This window comes from Microcaecilia unicolor, chromosome 1 (genome assembly GCF_901765095.1).
Source record: "Microcaecilia unicolor chromosome 1, aMicUni1.1, whole genome shotgun sequence".
NCBI classification, from domain to species: domain Eukaryota; kingdom Metazoa; phylum Chordata; class Amphibia; order Gymnophiona; family Siphonopidae; genus Microcaecilia; species Microcaecilia unicolor.
The window spans coordinates 302,013,221-302,035,205 of NC_044031.1; the positions used below are offsets into that span (position 1 = coordinate 302,013,221).

Sequence of the window (21,985 nt, forward strand, 5' to 3'; positions counted from 1 at the left end):
CTTTTAATCACCAGTTTCTATGTTGAAGTGTCCATTGTTCACCCTCTACTCTTACTTGATTTGACATGAAAAGCTGTCAAAACCTTCAGTAAGAACGAGGGAACCGGCTTCAAAACCACTCGATCTGGCAAAAACTGCAAAAAAGGAGCCCTGCAGGACAAGGCCTGCAACTCCGACACTCGCCTTGAGATGAAATGGCCATAAGAAACATAGCTTTTAAAGGTAAGATCCTTGAGAGAAGAAGAAACTAACGACTTAAAAGGAGAACGAACCAAAGCAGAGAGAACCAGATTAAGATCCCAAGAAGGACACCAGGGTGGACGCAGAACATTAACTCCTCTCAGGAACCTAAGGATATCCAGATGACTACTCAAAGGTTTGCCCTTTACTTTCCCCTGAAAGGAAGTTAAGGCCACAAGCTGAACTAAGTGATGCCATGGCCAAACCTCTATCTAAACCATCTTGAAGGAAATCCAAAACTTGCGGTATGGAAGCCTTTAAAGGATGAATTACACAATCTTTACACCAGTCCTCAAAAATCCTCCATACTCTAAGCCAGGAAAATAGAACGCTGATGGGAATGTAGCATATTGTCTATGACCTCCCCCAAATATCCATGCCTCCTTAACCTAGCCTTTTCAAGAACCAAGCAGTAAGACAAAATTGTTCCAGATTTGGGATGACCACTGGCCCTTGGAATAAAAGTCCGATTTCCTCTGAAAAACAAAGCTGGGCACTACGCGAAGGCGCCTTAGATCTGCATTCCAGGGCTGTCTCGGCCAATATGGAGCTGTCAAGGTCACCAGACCCAGATAACTATTCTGTGTAGAACTCGTCTATCAATAGCCAAGTACGAAATACATAGAGAAGATCCATTGGCCACTGACACGGTAACATGCCCGGACTTTCCGAGTTCTGTTCCTTTCTGCAACTGAAAAACCTAGGCACTTTGGCATTCTGTATAGTCGCCATCAAATCCATCACAGGACAGCCCCACTTGTGAACTATGGCATCGAAGGCTTGTGAACTTAGAGACCATTCCCCCGCATCTAGGGATTAACGGATGAGGAAATCTGTCCGTACATTGAGGACTCCTGCCACATGCGAGGCTGACAGATCTAAGAGATGCTTCTCCACCCACTGCATGATGTCTTGGGTCTCTCGCGCTGAGCGGGACTGTTCGTACCTCCCTGTTGGTTGATATATGCCGTCGTAACATTGTCTGATAAGACTCATACTACTTTGCCCTCAATGAGGCAGGTGAATTGCTCTGGTCTCAAACAGACTGATGGAGAAAGTCAACTCCTCCACCGACCACAAGCCCCGTATCTTATAGACCCTGTTAGAGCAGAGTTTCAACGGCTGAATGCATAATTTCTAATGTGAACATACAAATCAGATTTTGCCCACTATATGCAGTAAACACATCAGAGACAAATTCAAAGTGCACAGAACTTGTTACCTAACCAGGGTAAGCCTACAGATGCATCTGCACAAAAGCCAAACATTCAGCACACACCCACGTGTGTGCTGAATGTCACTCTTTGGACAAATATTAGCCTCAGAAAAATTTCTTGCATATAAAATGTTTAGAGTGAACATTTATGAGGAAAACAGCATTCTAGTACATGCAGAAAGTTTTTTTTTCTGCTCAGACCTATCAGCAGTACCTTTACCTCCCATTTTGTCTTAAAAGTTGTATCTATTCCCCTGTATTCTATATATGGCGTTTTCAGTTGCGTGAGCAACTTTGGACCTTGTGTCCAATGTGCGCATGCAACAAATGTGCCAAATTTGCGCATATAATTGGGCAATAAGCAATTGCTGCTTGCCGATGCAGTACACAAAATTACCTGCAAAAGCTGTGTGCTAAATCAGGGAAAGCGCACCAGATGCACGCACACAAGATTACGTGCTAATGCTAATGCTGTGCACGTGTCTGAAAAAGAAAAAAGTATCGGCACACATCTGTGAATATGCTGGAATGCTATTCTGTGAATAAAAATTATTCAAAGGCAGAGGAGCAAAAACCCTGCGCTGTTCTGAACAGGGCTGTAAAATTAGTGCCGTTACAGTGCAGGGAAATAAAGCCCCAATGATCAGAGCTAATAGCATGCAAATTTAGGCACGCTATTAGCTCTGATCATTGGGCTACTTCTGCAGGCGGATTGTGTCAAAAAAAGAAAGCCTGGACCTATCAGAGTAATAGAAGGGCCTGGAGGTCCAGAAGGCCTTCACCCCCCCCCCCTCACCCACCCTGGTGGTCTACTCCTCCCCCCCCCCCACCCAAGCTTTTTGCAGGAGGATGGGGGAGTAGCACTCCCTCCTCCTGTGAGCATCAGTGGTGTAGTTAGGTGGAGCCACAGGGGCCTGGGCACCCCCAAATTTCCTCTGGGCCCCCGCCAGCTGAAGCATTGTCCAGCAATGCGGCAGCACCAACCAGCGCTTCAGCTGGCGGGGGTTGGGGACCCCCGCCAACCAAGGTTATTTGCTACGGCGGCGGGTGGGGAGCGGCAAGGCAATGAGACAGCAGACCAAAATGTGCCCACCACCTCAGGCTCTGGCCCCCTCCCACCGTGACGTCTGGCTTCGCCCCTGCTGAGCGCCGCATTAAAAAATGACAACGCCATGCCTGAAGCATCAGAACCATATAAGGGAGTTTCTCCCTTATATAGTATTGAAGCCCCGCCTGACATCCCAGGATGCATCGGGCAGGGCGCCGCCATTTTGAAGGTGGCGTTCACAGGAAGCGGGAGTATTACTCCCTCCTCCTCCTCCTTCAAAAAGTACAGGGGTGGGGCTTGAGGTGTCACTAGGCCACCAGGGCTTGAGGGGCACTAGGTCACCATGGAAACTGTTTTTAACAGTGGGGGCTGGGGGGCCTGTAAGCATTCAAATGCATGTTGGATGAGGCTCCCCATTACTCCCCAAATGGCCCGTAGTGCTCACGCTAATGGCCTCTAGTGTCCGCATTTGCCTTTGATCATCAGTGCTGGTATTTCTGCAGCGTGGAAATTCAGTAGAAGTACAAATGTGTGTTGATACAACTTTCTTTTGCTCAGACCTCTGTGCTGCTGTAATTAGTCTTAGCACAGAACTGTTGCCCCCCCCCCCCCCCCCCCATGTCTTTTTCCCATGCTCTTTCTGGAGGCCATGAAGAACGTTGTGGGTATTAAGTTTGCAATAAAAAGAAGAAATCAGGCATTAAATCCTCAAAGACAGAACTGCGAAAGAAAGAGGCAACGCTTCACCACCATCTCAACATTACATTATCTGTGAAATATGCCCCGGTCTACATGTCAGATCTTATTGACCTACCACCCAGGAACATCAAAAGATCTTCACGTACATTCCTAAATCTGCACTTCCCTAGCTGCAAAGGATTAAAATATAAATTAATACATTGATCCAGTTTTTCTTACATAGGAACGCAGCTTTGGAATGCATTACCACTTGATGTGAAAAAAATAAGCGATCTAATCAATTTTCAGAAATCACTGAAGACCTATCTCTTTAATAGAACATATCACAACAATCCATCACTTGAACTTTAGTACATTACTGTTTTAATTATTTCATCATTGATCTCGCTATACCTGTTTTATTCCACTACTAGTAAAAAAGGCCCGTTTCTGACAGAAATGAAACGGGCGCTAGCAAGGTTTTCCTCGGAGTGTGTATGTTTGGGAGAGTGTATGTGAGAGTGAGTGTTTGAGAGTCAGAGTGAAAGTATGAGTCCAATCCATGCTCCTCTGTCACCTGGCCCCTCCATTCATCCCTATCCAGCAATTCCGCTGTCTCCCTGAGGCCTGCCCTGCAATCCATATGCATCCATGGCCAGCATTTCCCCTCTCTGCCTGAGGCCTGCCCTGCAATCCATATCCATCCATGGCCATCTGTCCCCTCCATTCATCCCTATCCAGCAATTCCCCTCTCCCTGAGTCCTGCCCTTCCAATCCATGCTCCTCTGTCACCTGGCCCCTCCATTCATCCCTATCCAGCAATTCCCCTCTCCCTGAGTCCTGCCCTTCCAATCCATGCCCATCCATGCTCATCTGTCACCTGGCCCCTCCATTTTTCCCTATCCAGCATTTCCCCTCTCTGCCTGAGGCCTACCCTGCAATCCATATCCATCCATGCCCATCTGTCCCCTCCATTCATCCCTATCCAGCAATTCCCCTCTCCCTGAGTCCTGCCCTTCCAATCCATGCCCATCCATGCTCATCTGTCACCTGGCCCCTCCATTTTTCCCTATCCAGCAATTGCCCTCTCTCCCTGAGGCCTGCCCTGCAATCCATATGCATCCATGCCCATCTGTCCCCTCTATTCATCCCTATCCAGCAATTTCCCTCTCTCCCTGAGTCCTGCCCTCCCAATCCATGCCCATCCATGCTCCTCTGTCCCCTGCCCCCTCCATTCATCCCTTTCCAGCAATTGCCCTCTCTCCCTGAGCCCTGCCCTCCCAATCCATGTCCATCCATGCTCCTCTGTCCCCTGCCGCTTCCATTCATCCTTTTCCAGCAAGTCCCCTGTCTCCCTTCCATGACCCCCCCTCGCATCCATGCTCCTCTCTCTCCCATGTCCCAGCCTGGGCCGCCCTCTTCTCCCCCCCCCCTTCGCATCCATGCTGTCGTTTCTCCCCTGCCCTCCCGCTCCCATTGTTGTACTTTAGTGGCCACCCTCTTCTGTCCGCCAAACATGTTTTTTTTTCTTTTCTTGTTTTTAAATTTACCTCCGTGGCGGTTCCGGCAGCGAAGGGTCAGGGAAGGAGGTGGTGCTCCCGACGTCTAGGTTTCCCTTCGCTGTGTTCCGCCTTCTTTTGACGTCATCCTTGACGTCAGAAGAAGGCGGAACACAGCGAAGGGAAGGCTAGACGTCGAGAGCGCCGCCTCCTTCCCTGACGCTTCGCTGCCGAGAGTTGCGATTGGTTGAGTGTCATTGCTCCGCCCTCGATGTCATCACGTTTGACGCGTGGGCGGGGCAGACACAATGCGATCTCACCCCCTTCACTTAGAATGTTGGCTAACAGAGGCTTCATTAGAACGTTGGAGGTGCGTTTTATATAGAGAGATGTTACTCATATTCTTGTGTTATTGATTGTATCTCTACTCAGCCTTGGCAATAGCCAGGGTGGAATATTGTAAGCCACATTGAGCCTGCAAACAGGTGGGAAAATGTGGGATGCAAATGCAACAAATAAAAATAGATGATATGCTCCTGTGCTGTATTCAAAGTCTTCTGCGTACTTCTCTGCATTACGGTGGAATTTGTAATCTCATTACCTCTGATTTTAATAAGTTGTGCACTGGTGTATAATGCATAGCTTTGAAGGGTTAAGTTCTATGCCAAACCCTTTCCTGCATCATGTGGCTAAAAAATTTTATGCAGATGTCACGCTAACCCCTTGCCAATATCTGTGCACTTTTGCTGTATGAGACTCAAGAGTAACATACTTCAGCCTTAATTCCAATTAACATAGTAATTGACAGCAGATAGAACCTGAATGGTCCATCCAGTCAGGCCAACAATCACATTCATTATCAAGTCAAGATTTAAATCAACAATAAACGTGATATTATATACTTGATCATGGTCTTTCTTTGGTGTTAAGTCCGCCCAGCTCTGTCCTTATGTTCCAACTACTGGAGTTGCTGTCAAAGCCCACTCCAGCCTATCCAAACTAGTCTTGTCAATTGCAGGACAGAGAACATAAAAGTCTGCCCGGGACAGTCCTCATGTTCCAAACCACTGGAGCTTTCTAATGAAGCTCTGTCTAGCCCACCCTAAACTGGATCGCCATACGTGGGACTCAGTACAATCCAGCCCAGAACTGGCCTTAGTTGATGCAGCCAGAGCTGCCACCTAAGCACTACTTGACATGCAAACACATAAGCAACTCTTTAGCTTTGTTTATATCATTCATTTTCCAATTAGAGATCCTCTGTGTTCGTCCCACGCATTTTTGAATTCCGCCAGTTTTTATTTCTACCACCTCCCTCAGGAAGTCATTCCAGGCATCAACCACCCTCTTCGTGAAAAATAATTATCTGACATTACTCCCAAGTCAACCTCAATTTTATGCCCTCTAATTTTACCACTTTCCCTTCTCTGGAAAATATTTATTTCTATATTAATATCTTTCAAGTATTTAAAATGTCTGTATCATATCTCCCATCCCTCCTCTCGGGTATAAATATTCAGGTCTTCCAATCTCTTCTCATATATCCTCTGGCACAAGCCCAATATCATTCTTGTCGCCTTCCTCTGGACCGCTTCAAGTCATATCTTTAGCAAGATGCGGCCTCCAAAACTGAACGCAATATTACTACTACTAACTAACTAGCATTTCTAAAGCGCTACTCCAGGTGGGGCCTCACCAAAGACAACACCTCCTTTCTTCTGCTGGTTACACCACTCGCTATAGAGACTAGCATCCTTCTGGCTACAGCTACACCTTATTCACACTGTTTTGCTGCTTTCAGAGCCTCATATACTATCACCCCAAGATCCCTCTCCCTACCTGTGCATATCAGCCTCATCTCCTAGCACATATGTCTCCCTCAGATTTCTACTCCCCAAGTGCATCACTTTGTGATTCTTAGCACTGAATTATAATTGCCAATCATTAGACCATTATTCTAACTTTTGCAGATCCTTTTTCATGTTTTCCACTCCCTCCGGAGTGTCCACTGTTACAAATCTTGATATCATCTGCAAAAAGGCACACTATACCTTTTAAACCTTTAACAAGATCGCTCACAAATATATTAAACAGAATTGGATCCAGCACCGATCCTTGAGGCACTCCACTACTCACCTTTCCTTCCTCTGATTGAATTCCATTAACCACCACTCTCTGGCATCTGTCAGCTCCTAGTTCACCACTTCAGGTCCTAACTTCAGCCTGTCAAGTTTATTCAAGAGCATCCTATGAGGAACTGTGTCAAAGGCTTTGCTGAAATCTAAGTAGATTACATCTAGCGCACCATCCTCGATCTAATTCTCAGGTCACCCTGTCAAATAATTCAATCAGATTTGTTTGGCATGATTTACCTTTGGTAAAACCATGTCTCAGATCTTATAACCTATTGGATTCCAGGAAATTCACTATCCTTTCCTTCAGCATCACTTCCATTACTTTTCCAATAACCGAAGTGAGACTTACCAGTCTCTAGTTTCCAGCTTCTTCTCAGTCACCATATCCGCTCTTCTCCAATCCCAAGGAACCTTCCCGTCTCAAAGGATTTATTAAACAAATCTTTAAGAGGACCCACCCAGAACCTCTGAGCTCTCTCAATATCCTGGGATAGATCCTGTCCGGTCCCATGGCTTTGTCTACCTTCAATTTTTCAAGTTGTTCATAAATACTTTCTGCCGGGAATGGTGCCGTATCCACTCCATTCTCATATGTACCTTTGCCAGTCAATTGTGCTCCTTCTCCAGGATTTTCTTTCATGTACACGGAAGTATTTGTTTAGCATGTTTGCTTTTTCCTCATCATTCTCCACATAGCAGTTCACAGCATCTTTTAGTCTCACAATTCCATTTTGTCTTCCTCCTTTCAGGAGTGGCCCAGTGGTTAGGGTGGTGGACTTTGGTCCTAGGGAACTGAGTTAGATTCCCACTTCAGGCACAGGCAGCTCCTTGTGACTCTGGGCAAGTCACTTAACCCTCCATTGCCCCATGCAAGCCGCATTGAGCCTGCCATAAGTGGGAAAGCGCGGGGTACAAATGTAACAAAACAAACTAATGTACCTGAAAAATTTCTTGTCACCCCATCTTACATTTCTAGCCATTTGTTCTTCCATTTGCAGTTTTGTCAGATGTATCTCTCTTGGCTTCTTTCAGTTTCATCTGGCATTCCTCTCTATATGCCTCTCCTTGATTTATTTTTTTCTGTATTTCAAGAATGCCAACTCTTTAGCCTTACCAGTCACTTGCTTTTATTTACTCTACTTACATAAAGGTTAGTAGCCATATTTATAGCTCCTTTCAGTCTGTCAGCTCTTAAAGCATTCCCCCATTTTGCTAAAGTCAGCATGTTTGAAATCCAGGACTTTTGTTGAGTGGCTGCCACCCACTTTAGCTGTTATGTCAAACCAAACTGTTTTATGATCACTGTTGCCCAAGTGGGCACCCACTCGGACATTAGAAACACTTTCCCCATTTGTAACTTGTCCTCGGAGAATCATCATAACCTAACCAACTATACTACTGTATTTTTAAGACTATAAGACGTACCGGATAATAAGACGCACCTAGGTTTTAGAGGAGGAAAATAGGAAAAAATGTTTTGAAGCAACACTCTTGTATAAGGACAGCAGTTTTGCAAAACCTGTGTGACTCTGGAATTATCCCCCCCTGCCATCCTTGTCCAATGATTCTCCTCTCTCCCCTGCCCTCCCCACGTCCAGCGATTCGTTCAAACCCCCGCCCACCTGCCCGTCCGCCCTCAGCTCCCCGACTTTCCGTTCGTGCAACCATGCTCCCGGCCTTGAAATCTTTAATTTACATACCAGAAGCCACTGCATAGGGCCTCGCGCTCAAAGGGGCCCCGCGCAGTGTGCTTCAACTCCGCCCAGTGCTTTTTTGTGAGGTCTGGCTCACCTGCCCGCTCCCTTCCGTTCATGCACCCGTGCTCCCTGTTTTGAAATCTTTAATTTACCCGAAGTCACGGCAAACCAGCAGTAAAAGCAGCAGGCAGGCTCGCCTTCTCGTCACTTCCCTTCCCTCTCAGTGCGTCCCACCCTCGCGGAAAGGAAGTTACATCAGAGGAAGGCGGGACACGCTGAGAGGGAAGGGAAGTGATGAGAAGGAGCACAGGTGCATGAATGGAAGGGAGCGGGCAGGTGAGCCGGACCTCACAAAAAAAGCAATGGGCGGAGTTGAGGCACCCAGGGCCCCTTTGAGCGTGAGACCCTATGCAGTCGCAACGCTCGTCTTGGCCTAAGACCGGCCCTGGCCGCCCCCCCCCCCCCCCCAACACACACACAGCGAGCAGGTACGCTACATTCAGACTATATGACGCACCTACATTTTCCTCCCAAATTTGGGAGGAAAAAAGTGCGACATAATCCAAAAAATACGGTCTCTCTCTCTTCCTCATAAGGTAACCCCGATGTTTCCCCGAAAAATAAGGCCTCCCCTGCTAGGTCTTATTTTCGGGGGAGGCCTTATATTTTCAAATTGCAGCAAGACCTCTACTAGGTCTTACTTTCGGAGGATGTCCTATTTTCGGGGAAACACGGTATGTTATCCAAGGGATAAACATAAAGGAATCCTGTTCAGAAAGAATGGATCCTAAGGAGCTTAGCCGAAATTGGGTGGCAGAGCCGGTGGCAGGAGGTGGGGATAGTGCTGGGCAGACTTATACGGTCTGTGCCCTGAAAAGGACAGGTACAAATCAAGGTGAGGTATACACAAAAAGTAGAACATATGAGTTTATTTTGTTGGGCAGACTGGATGGACCGTGCAGGTCTTTTTCTGCCGTCATCTACTATGTTACTATGTATGTTAAGGTAAAAAAGCAACAGATAAACCCATCCTGACCAATTCAATGCATGTTGTCAGATTATGTTAACTATATATTCAAATTCAAATCAATTCTTGCATACCACTAATATCCCCTTTCCAGGGTTCAGTGCGATTCACAATCTAGGTGAGACAAAAGTAGACAGCGTTTGTGTAAGGTATGAGAAGATTAGATATCATTAATGTAATGAATAAGATCAAAAACATTATAAGAAAGGACAGTGGATGGTACTAGGAGGTAGAAGTCATAATGAATTATTATGAAGCAGTGTTTGGGAAGAGAAAAGTTATCAGATAGTATATACAGTGGGGGAAATAAGTATTTGATCCCTTGCTGATTTTGTAAGTTTGCCCACTGACAAAGACATGAGCAGCCCATAATTGAAGGGTAGGTTATTGGTAACAGTGAGAGATAGCACATCACAAATTAAATCCGGAAAATCACATTGTGGAAAGTATATGAATTTATTTGCATTCTGCAGAGGGAAATAAGTATTTGATCCCCCACCAACCAGTAAGAGATCTGGCCCCTACAGACCAGGTAGATGCTCCAAATCAACTCGTTACCTGCATGACAGACAGCTGTCGGCAATGGTCACCTGTATGAAAGACACTTGTCCACAGACTCAGTGAATCAGTCAGACTCTAACCTCTACAAAATGGCCAAGAGCAAGGAGCTGTCTAAGGATGTCAGGGACAAGATCATACACCTGCACAAGGCTGGAATGGGCTACAAAACCATCAGTAAGACGCTGGGCGAGAAGGAGACAACTGTTGGTGCCATAGTAAGAAAATGGAAGAAGTACAAAATGACTGTCAATCGACAAAGATCTGGGGCTCCACGCAAAATCTCACCTCGTGGGGTATCCTTGATCATGAGGAAGGTTAGAAATCAGCCTACAACTACAAGGGGGGAACTTGTCAATGATCTCAAGGCAGCTGGGACCACTGTCACCACGAAAACCATTGGTAACACATTACGACATAACGGATTGCAATCCTGCAGTGCCCGCAAGGTCCCCCTGCTCCGGAAGGCACATGTGACGGCCCGTCTGAAGTTTGCCAGTGAACACCTGGATGATGCCGAGAGTGATTGGGAGAAGGTGCTGTGGTCAGATGAGACAAAAATTGAGCTCTTTGGCATGAACTCAACTCGCCGTGTTTGGAGGAAGAGAAATGCTGCCTATGACCCAAAGAACACCGTCCCCACTGTCAAGCATGGAGGTGGAAATGTTATGTTTTGGGGGTGTTTCTCTGCTAAGGGCACAGGACTACTTCACCGCATCAATGGGAGAATGGATGGGGCCATGTATCGTACAATTCTGAGTGACAACCTCCTTCCCTCCGCCAGGGCCTTAAAAATGGGTCGTGGCTGGGTCTTCCAGCACGACAATGACCCAAAACATACAGCCAAGGCAACAAAGGAGTGGCTCAGGAAGAAGCACATTAGGGTCATGGAGTGGCCTAGCCAGTCACCAGACCTTAATCCCATTGAAAACTTATGGAGGGAGCTGAAGCTGCGAGTTGCCAAGCGACAGCCCAGAACTCTTAATGATTTAGAGATGATCTGCAAAGAGGAGTGGACCAAAATTCCTCCTGACGTGTGCAAACCTCATCATCAACTACAGAAGACGTCTGACCGCTGTGCTTGCCAACAAGGGTTTTGCCACCAAGTATTAGGTCTTGTTTGCCAGAGGGATTAAATACTTATTTCCCTCTGCAGAATGCAAATAAATTCATATACTTTCCACAATGTGATTTTCCGGATTTAATTTGTGATGTGCTATCTCTCACTGTTACCAATAACCTACCCTTCAATTATGGGCTGCTCATGTCTTTGTCAGTGGGCAAACTTACAAAATCAGCAAGGGATCAAATACTTATTTCCCCCACTGTATATATATATATATATATATATATATATATATATATATATATATATGCACACACATACATATATACAGCAGGCAGGAGCAGATAAAGCTCATTTTATATTACTGTTTTTAAAAGATGGGTATTTTTGCTGAAGTGATGTTGGCTGTACCTATGCCATTTTATATATTACTAGCCGTTGAGCCCGTAAAAACGGGCTGGTATAGAGGTTTTCCTCCCCCCGCGGTCACCACCGCTCCCCTCCCCCCCGCGAAGTCGTCGCCGCCGCCACCCCTCCACCTGGTCCGGGTCCTCTCTTCACTTCTGAACTTACAGATCCATTCGCCGAACGCAGCAACGCACATCAGCTGAGCTGCCCCTTCCTTCTCTGCCTGTGTGTGTCCCGCCCTCGCTGACGTTACGTCACAGGAGGGCGGGGCCACAGGCAAAGAAGGAAGGGCTCACTGCAGCTCAGCTGATGTGCGTTGCTGCGTTCGGCGAATGGATCTGTAAGTTCAGAAGGGAAGAGAGGGCCTGGGCCGGGTGGAGGGGTGGCGGCGGCGACTCCGAGTGGGGGGAGGGAGCGGTAGCAACGTCGGCGGCGCAGTTTCCCTCTCTGTCCCGCCCCCCTCCCCCCCGTCATCACGTATTGACGCGGGGGCGGGACAGAGAGGGAAGTCTCTACTGCGCATTTGCAGTGAGTACGGTCACTCGCCGTTTATATATATTGATTAGTGGCTATAGCAGATGAATCTTATATATACTTATTTGTTACATTTGTATCCCACCTTTTCCCACTTATTAGTAGGCTCAAAGTGGCTTACATAGTTTGAGAGGTGGTTACAGCCTCCTGTGTGAATACAGTATAGGGGTACTATTACAGTGACAAATACAGTAAAGTATCGGTAAATAGGTTGGGGTGATTCAGACAAAATGTTAGGGTTGAAAACTGTCCGTTTCCTGATTAAAATGCCATAATTCATTATTCGGTGTTTATGTGAGATACTGTGGGGTATGCTTTCTTGAACAGGTTAGTTTTTAGTTTTTTTCGGAATTCTAGATTATTCCTAGACTTCAGGTGTTTTGGTAGGGAATTCCAGAGCTGTGTGAATATGTAAGAGAAATTTGATACGTATGTTGATTTATACTTCAGGCTTTTACAACTTGGGAAGTGAAGAGTTAAGTACGTTCTGACATATAGCTCGGAGCTAGACCATGTATTATTCTGTGAACAAAGGTACAAATCTTGAAAGCGATACGTCCCTTGATTGGTAGCCAGTGTATTTTTATGCACAATCGTTTACTCTGAGGGAAAACTTTTTGTATTTTTAAGTATGTGCTAATTCTATGACATTCATTCACATTTCATCACAATTTTTTTCAAAAAATTACACATACCCCTTGGGTTTATTTGGATGTATGACTGCTATCATGTTATCAGTTTCTAGTTTTATCTTCCCTAATATTTTAACTGCATGACAGATGAACATTTTTTTGGTATAGCTACTGTTTTGTGTCTATACAATCACCAGAACAGAGTGAAGTCACATTAACGTACTTGCTGATATACTTGATGTTTCTCTCTTTTTTTAATTAGTTTTTTCTGTGCACGTGTGGAAGTTTTTGGAGGTTTTGCTAGACACAGATTACTGAAGATGCATCAGTTCAAGATGCAGTTTTCATTTCTTTTTTGGTAGCATTCAAAGCTAAGCCTTAATATTACTTTTCACGTTCTGGGCAAGAAAAAGTTGCATTTTGTGCAAATGGACAACCTTTTGGCTGTTTTTATTAGATATTTTTACTGAAGACATGTTAGTGCCAGACGCATGTTTCATTACCACCTTTTATGCCTGGAAATTGTAAAAGAGTTCTTCAAGCTTACAACAGATTTGAGTGATTAGATGTGTTAGTTTAGTATTCAATGGTTCACCCGGTTTTTACAGTGACAGTACACTAGGCATCTTTTTTTCTATAAAGATGTAGGAATTAAGGGCCATGTTTACTAAGCTGCATTAGTGTTTTTAGCGCTCGCTAACGCTAGAGATGCCCAAAGGAATATATGGGCGTCTATAGTGTTTAGCGTGCACTAAATTTTAGCATGCGTTAAAAATTGCTAGCGCACCTTAGTAAACAGGGCCCTGTGTTTCATATTACTATTTCTTTTAAGGGGAGACCATATTGGTATCTACGATGTTCACTACATTGGACACTGCACTATTAAACTGTCAATTATGGCTTCCTACTACTACTAATCATTTCTATAGCACTACAAGATGAATGCAGTGCTGTACACATTATATGCAGGTACTTCTCTGTCCCTAGTGGGCTCACAATCTAAATTTTTTTGTACCTGGGACAATGGAAGGTTAAGTAACTTGCCCAAGGTCACAAGGAGTTGCAGTGGGAATTGAACCCAGGATGCTAGTATCAAAGCCCGCTGCACTATTAGGCAGCTCCTCCCTTCTGTTCTAAATGTAACCTCACGTCAATCAAGAGGTTTTTTTTTTTTTTAAACATACTGAACTTTTTCATATCTAGCATTCTTTAAAACCCTTTAGTGTCCAATGTTCCCATCAATCTGTTCTCATATGGCTTATTACGGGAACATTGGACACTAAAGGGTTAATTTTATTTTAGATGTTTTGATTGCTCTTATTTTTTTTTTAGCTATTTCACTTACAGTTTTGTTCAAGAGAGTTGATCTCTATTTGGTAAGATTGACAAATAGTTTATCACTTAGTCAAGTTGTTTTTCATCTCAAATTAATTCATATACTATTGTACTAAGCGTATTTATATTGGATATTTTATGTATTGTTTCTTAAAAATACACATTGGCTTCTAGTCACATTTTTACACTGTATCTAATGTACATATATTCTTAATGTTTGAGCATTAATGCACATTGTTTAGTTGCACTGTATCCAATGCATATGTACCCCCTGTTTGAGTACAAATGCACATTCTTCACTTGCATGCAAACACCAATACAGAGTATGATAAATATGTTTTATACAAGCACCGTTTCCATAGACATTAATATTGTTTTGATACCTGTAATTTTGTTTAATTACATTGTTTTATTTATAGTATATTTTAATTTTCACATTATTTATTTTATTTAATTAGATTTTGCTCACACCTTTTTCAGTAGTAGCTCAAGGTGAGTTACATTCAGGTACACTGGATATTTCTCTGTCCCAGGAGGGCTCACAATCCAAGTTTGTACCTGAGGCAATGGAGGGTTAAGTGACTTGCCCAAGATCACAAGGAGCAGCTGCAGGATTTGAACTGGCCATCTCTGGATTGCATGAGCAGTGCTCTAACCACTAGGTCACTCCTCCACATTAGACCCCTGACACAGACATATGAGCACAGGACCTTTTTTGCATTTGTTTCTTTGTGTTTGTCTGCATCTTTGAACCCTCTTTTTTTTTTTTGCTAATTGGCTGCACCAACAAGTTGGCAGCCCCTCTAGTAAAAACAGAGCATTCCTACCTATTCTCTCTCACACACAATGAAAGTCTTCCTCCTCCCCCAGAGGACCTAACTTCCATGATCTACTGTCCATTAACAGCATCTCATAAAATGTACTACTGTATCCCAGAGCCCTCTCTCCCCCACCATCTACTTGAGCTTCCCTGTAAAAGAATCTTGTAGGTCATGGATCTCAACTATACAATTACCCCTTACCCCATCATTCTATATGGCCCAACAGCTAACAGGAGTAGGATACAAAATATTTACTGTACCTGGATATATACCACTAGTAATTTATGGATCTAAGGCAGTATATTAAAATTTTTAAATAAAAATCAGCACTGGGCCTGTACACCCTGCATGCAGATATGGGGCCTGCAGAGTTCCACTTTTCTTCCATCTCAAGTGTTTTATTTTGGAACTCATACACTGAGCTGATTGAATGCAGACTAGACTCACATACGTTCAAACACCTAGAAAATTTGGGGATCTCTATGCAATCTGAGGAGGGGGGGGAAATAAACTGGGTTGTGCTCATGACCTTAGAGAGGAGATGAAAGGTGCAGGACCAGGCAGTAGAAGACGAGGCTGACTTTATATTGTTCATTTCAAAAGGTGGTGCAGTCAACATCACTTCGGCAGAAACACTCAGATCAACAGGTTGGCCGCCCCCTTAGTAAAACACGATAATTCCTACCTACCACCACAATCAAAGGAGTACTTTAACGGTACGACAGAAGAGTCTAATTCTAGTACAAAAAAAACCGTCAGGTGAGCGCTGAATACATAAATTTGTTAAGGATGGATCGACAATCACCTACTAGTTCTATATTTTTCCAGTCAGTCCAACTTCTACTATAATATACTCCATGACATAAGAGTTTTTTTTAAAGACCATTTAAACCAATACTGCTCGAGAGAGATATTAAGACCCCCCTATAACCACGCCAATGGAGGAGTGGCCTAGTGGTTAGAGTGGTGGACTTTGGTCCTGGGGAACTGGGTTTGATTCCCACAGCAGGCACAGGCAGCTCCTTGTGACTGCGGGCAAGTCACTTAAACGTCCATTGCCCCAGGTACAAATAAGTACCTGAATATATGTAAGCCGCATTAGTACATAAGTAGTGCCATACTGGGAAAGACCAAAGGTCCATCTAGCCCAGCATCCTGTCACCGACAGTGGCCAATCCAGGTCAAGGGCACCTGGCACGCTCCCCAAACGTAAAAACATTCCAGACAAGTTATACCTAAAAATGCGGAATTTTTCCAAGTCCATTTAATAGCGGTCTATGGACTTGTCCTTTAGGAATCTATCTAACCCCTTTTTAAACTCCGTCAAGCTAACCGCCCGTACCACGTTCTCCGGCAACGAATTCCAGAGTCTAATTACACGTTGGGTGAAGAAAAATTTTCTCCGATTCGTTTTAAATTTACCACACTGTAGCTTCAACTCATGCCCTCTAGTCCTATTATTTTTGGATAGCGTGAACAGTCGCTTCACATCCACCCGATCCATTCCACTCATTATTTTATACACTTCTATCATATCTCCCCTCAGCCGTCTCTTCTCCAAGCTGAAAAGCCCTAGCCTTCTCAGCCTCTCTTCATAGGAAAGTCGTCCCATCCCCATTATCATTTTCGTCGCCCTTCGCTGTACCTTTTCCAATTCTACTATATCTTTTTTGAGATACGGAGACCAGTACTGAACACAATACTCCAGGTGCGGTCGCACCATGGAGCGATACAACGGCATTATAACATCCGCACACCTGGACTCCATACCCTTCCTAATAACACCCAACATTCTATTTGCTTTCCTAGCCGCAGCAGCACACTGAGCAGAAGGTTTCAGCGTATCATCGACGACGACACCCAGATCCCTTTCTTGATCCGTAACTCCTAACGCGGAACCTTGCAAGACGTAGCTATAATTCGGGTTCCTCTTACCCACATGCATCACTTTGCACTTGTCAACATTGAACTTCATCTGCCACTTGCACGCCCATTCTCCCAGTCTCGCAAGGTCCTCCTGTAATCGTTCACATTCCTCCTGCGACTTGACGACCCTGAATAATTTTGTGTCATCGGCGAATTTAATTACCTCACTAGTTATTCCCATCTCTAGGTCATTTATAAATACATTAAAAAGCAACGGACCCAGCACAGACCCCTGCGGGACCCCACTAACTACCCTCCTCCACTGAGAATACTGGCCACGCAATCCTACTCTCTGCTTCCTATCTTTCAACCAGTTCTTAATCCATAATAATACCCTACCTCCGATTCCATGACTCTGCAATTTCTTCAGGAGTCTTTCGTGCGGCACTTTGTCAAACGCCTTCTGAAAATCCAGATATACAATATCAACCGGCTCCCCATTGTCCACATGTTTGCTTACCCCCTCAAAAAAATGCATTAGATTGGTGAGGCAAGACTTCCCTTCACTAAATCCGTGCTGACTTTGTCTCATCAGTCCATGTTTTTGTATATGCTCTGCAATTTTATTCTTAATAATAGCCTCCACCATCTTGCCCGGCACCGACGTCAGACTCACCGGTCTATAATTTCCCGGATCTCCTCTGGAACCTTTCTTAAAAATCGGAGTAACATTGGCTACCCTCCAGTCTTCCGGTATTACACTCGATTTTAGGGACAGATTGCATATTTCTAACAGTAGCTCCGCAAGTTCATTTTTTAGTTCTATTAATACTCTGGGATGAATACCATCAGGTCCCGGTGATTTACTACTCTTCAGCTTGCTGAACTGACCCATTACATCCTCCAAGGTTACAGAGAATTTGTTTAGTTTCTCCGACTCCCCCGCTTCAAATATTCTTTCCGGCACCGGTGTCCCCCCCAAATCCTCCTCGGTGAAGACCGAAGCAAAGAATTCATTTAATTTCTCCGCTACGGCTTTGTCCTCCTTGATCGCCCCTTTAACACCATTTTCGTCCAGCGGCCCAACCGACTCTTTGGCCGGTTTCCTGCTTTTAATGTATCTAAAAAAGTTTTTACTATGTATTTTTGCTTCCAACGCTAATTTCTTCTCAAAGTCCTTTTTTGCCCTCCTTATCTCCGCTTTGCATTTGGCTTGGCATTCCTTATGATCTATCCTGTTACTTTCAGTTGGTTCTCTTCTCCACTTTCTGAAGGATTGTTTTTTGGCTCTAATGATTTCCTTTATCTTACTGTTTAGCCACGCCGGCTGACGTTTAGTCTTTTTTCCCTTTTTTCTAATACGTGGAATATATTTGTCCTGAACCTCCAGGATGGTGTTTTTAAACAGCATCCACGCCTGATGCAAGTTTTTTACTCTGCGAGCTGCTCCTTTCAGTCTTTTTTTCACCATTTTTCTCATTTTGTCGTAATCACCTTTTCTATAGTTAAACGCTAGCGTACTTGATTTCCTAGTTTCACTTCCTTCAATGCCAATATCAAAACCGATCATATTATGATCACTGTTATCAAGCGGCCCTCGTATCGTTACCCCCTGCACTAGATCATGAGCACCACTAAGGACTAAGTCTAGTATTTTTCCTTCTCTTGTCGGCTCCTGAACTAGCTGTTCCATGAAGCTGTCCTTGATTTCATCAAGAAATCTTATGTCCCTTGCGTGTACAGATGTTACATTACCCCAGTCTATATGCGGGTAATTGAAATCCCCCACTATTATTGTGTTGCCCAGTTTGTTTGCGTCCCTGATTTCCTTTAACATTTCCGCATCCGTCTGTTCGTCCTGGCCAGGCGGACGGTAGTACACTCCTATCACTATCCTTTTCCCCTTTGCACATGGAATTTCAATCCACAGTGATTCCAAGGAGTGTTTTGCTTCCTGCAGAATTTTCAATCTATTTGATTCAAGGCTCTCGTTAATATACAATGCTACCCCTCCACCAATCCGATTCACCCTATCACTACGATATAATTTGTACCCCGGTATGACAGTGTCCCACTGGTTATCCTCCTTCCACCAGGTCTCAGAGATGCCTATTATATCTAATTTTTCATTTAGTGCAATATATTCTAACTCCCCCATCTTATTTCTTAGGCTCCTGGCATTCGCATATAGACATTTCAAACTATGTTTGTTGTTCCTAAGTACATCATGCTTAGTACTTGACAGTATTAATTGGCAATCTTTTGTCTGATTTTTATTGTTATTTAAAGATACCCGATCTACTACAATCTCTTTTGCAACCTCACTATCAGGATACTCTATCTTCCCTGTTATGGTGATATCTTTGAAAGATACCTTATCCCGAACCATGCTCTTTTGAGCGACTGTCGGCCTTCCCCCCATTTCTAGTTTAAAAGCTGCTCTATCTCCTTCTTAAACGCCGATGCCAGCAGCCTGGTCCCACTCTGGTTAAGATGGAGCCCATCCTTTCGGAATAGGCTCCCCCTTCCCCAGAATGTTGCCCAGTTCCTAACAAATCTAAAGCCCTCCTCCCTGCACCATCGTCTCATCCACGCATTGAGACTCTGGAGCTCTGCCTGTCTCTTGGGCCCTGCGCGTGGCACAGGTAGCATTTCAGAAAATGCTACCCTGGAGGATCTGGATTTCAGCTTTCTACCTAAGAGCCTAAATTTTGCTTCCAGAACCTCTCTCCCACATTTTCCTATGTCATTGGTACCCACATGTACCAAGACAGCGGACTCCTCCCCAGCACTATCTAGAATCCTATCTAGGTGACACGTGAGATCCGCCACCTTCGCACCAGGCAGGCAAGTCACCAGGCGATCCTCACGTCCACCAGCCACCCAGCTATCTATATGCCTAATGATCGAATCACCAAGTACAACAGCTGTCCTAACCTTTCCCTCCCGGGCAACATTTGGAGATATATCCTCGGTGCGAAAGGATAATACATCCCCTGGTGGGCAGGTCCTGGCTACAGGAGTACTTCCTACTTCACCAGGGTGATGCTCTCCTTCTAGGAGACCTCCCTCCTCCAAGGTAGCACAGGGGCTACCTGACTGGAGGTGGGACTTCTCTACAACATCCCTGTAGGTCTCCTCTATGTACCTCTCTGTCTCCCTCAGCTCCATCAAGTCTGCTACTCTAGCCTCAAGGGAACGGACACGTTCTCTGAGAGCTAGGAGCTCTTTGCATCGGGCACACACATATGACACCTCACCAATTGGGAGATAATCATACATGTGACACTCAATGCAAAAGACTGGATAGCACCCCTCTCGCTGCTGGACTGCTGACTCCATCTTAGTGTTTTTTGAGTTTTTCCGTAATTTAAAACTTGCTAAAGTATTAAGGATATCAGCCTATCACTAACTTACAGTTCCTCCTTTAAACCCCAATCTTCAAGTTCCGAAAGCACAAGCAAAATTTGTTCACTTACCAGAGAAATATCCTCTTCTCCCAGAACTTATTAGAAGGAAAGCTTTCAACGGCGCGCGGCACCTTGAGCAGAGGCCCCAAGTGGATCGGACCTGGGAGTCACTCTGGCGAAGGCTCCGAGGATATGCAGATGAGCTGCAAGTCCTCCACGGCACCTGAGAAGGCAACCGGTGGGAGAGCTGGGCACCTCTCAACCAAAAAAAGGCTTACCAGGGGTTAGGCCGAAGCCAGCATTCCTCCCCCTGAGGGTCACCTGATCCTGGCTAAGAAGTACCTGGTAGCATTGAACCTGCTATGAGTGGGAAAGCGTAGGGTACAAATATAAAAAAAAAAAAAATTAGGAACATCAGTCTTGAGCATCCCTCAGCCTCTTTTTCCTGCTAAGGCTTTGCTCCTCTGATGTCATAACAGAGGATTCCATCCGAGAAACTGCCCCGAATGCAACCGAGCATGTGGGTGGGTTGGGGGTCTACAGCGCGCGCAGACTCTCAATCACGGGGGCGCGCTCTTCTCTTACCTGCGAGGGCGGGCGCGGCCGGTGGTCGCAGTGCAGTGGTGGGTCCTTCTCGTCCCCGTCCAAGGCTCGCCACAGTTGCTCCAGCCGCTCCCTAAGGGTGACCCGCTGGTGAAAGGAGAAGGCCGGGTGCAGGGACGCCATGGTATAAAGTAGTAACAATTCCTCCTGGGCGTCAATCACCTCCAAGTCCCGGGGCCCAGCGCACCTCCCCGGCTCCCCGCAGCGCCGACGACCGCAACTCTCCAGCAAGGAATCCAGCCGGCCGGGCAGCAGCAGCAGGCGAAAAAGGCGGCTGGCGGCTTCACGGTTCTCCGAGCTGAGCAGGGCCAGGCACACGATGAGCTTGGAGCGGGCCGCCGGCTCGCTGAGGTCCCCCGCCGCTAGCTGGGGCTGCGGGACGCTGAGCGGCTCGCTCAAACCGTTAGCTTTGGCTTCGAAGTCGCGCAGGTAGTGGCAGTCCTTGCGGGCCAGGTCCTCCAGGCAGGAGCCCAAGAAACGCAGTTCCAACGGGTTGCACAAGTCCAACAGCCCGCACACGAACTCGAGCCGCTGCGCGGGGCCCAGGGTCAGGCCGAACCACTCGTACACCGTCTCCTTATCCAGGGGACCCAGCCCGGGGGAGTGTGGAGAGCGCTGCTCGGGCGGGGGCCTCATTCCTCCGGCGGCGGCGGCGGCTGCTGCTACCGCCGTTACTCTTTCTTCCTCCTCCTCTTCCTCCTGCTGCTGCTTCGTGAATTTCAGGGGCAGCTTCATCTTCAGCATTATTGGCCTCTACAGAGCCACCATGTACGAGGGAGGGGCGAGGGAAGGGCAGGCCGCCGACAGCACGAGTCAGGAACAGTGATCGGTATCCATTCCCCTCACCGTCTCCTGTCGAGACTGCGCTACCAGTGGTGGTAGCCTAGCACGCGAAAACGGGTCGAGAGACTCGGCGCGCGAGGAGAACACTAAAGACTCGCGGGACTTCCGCACCTCTGTGACGGGAGACACGCGTGCCAATTGTGACGCTGTACTTAGTTGCTCCCGCTGGCTGCCTCGCCTGCCCCGCCCACCACCACCCCGAGTGTAAAGAGCCAAAGACCAAGCGCATGCGCTGCGAGTCTCTGACGTTAATGGACGCGACCCAGGGATCTTCTAGCGGCAGACTTGGCGAGGAAGCGTTGACGTCACTGCCCTGTCAGGCCCTCCATTTCCACTGGGTCCTAGAGGATGACAAAGAAGTTATACGGC

General features: G+C 46.0%; 1 protein-coding gene across 3 annotated transcripts in view; it reads right to left on the reverse strand.

Moving 5' to 3' along the window:
* Positions 1 to 21,769, reverse strand: part of ZCCHC2 (zinc finger CCHC-type containing 2) — a 266,990-nt gene extending 245,221 nt beyond the window's left edge. For all 3 annotated transcript variants that reach the window (XM_030207585.1, XM_030207595.1, XM_030207577.1), the window contains exon 1: positions 20,756 to 21,769. In XM_030207585.1, the coding sequence (XP_030063445.1) occupies positions 20,756 to 21,517 (762 nt within the window). In that variant the 5' untranslated portion in view covers positions 21,518 to 21,769. The remainder of the gene's footprint in view (positions 1 to 20,755) is intronic.
* Positions 21,770 to 21,985: the final 216 nt, after the last annotated feature.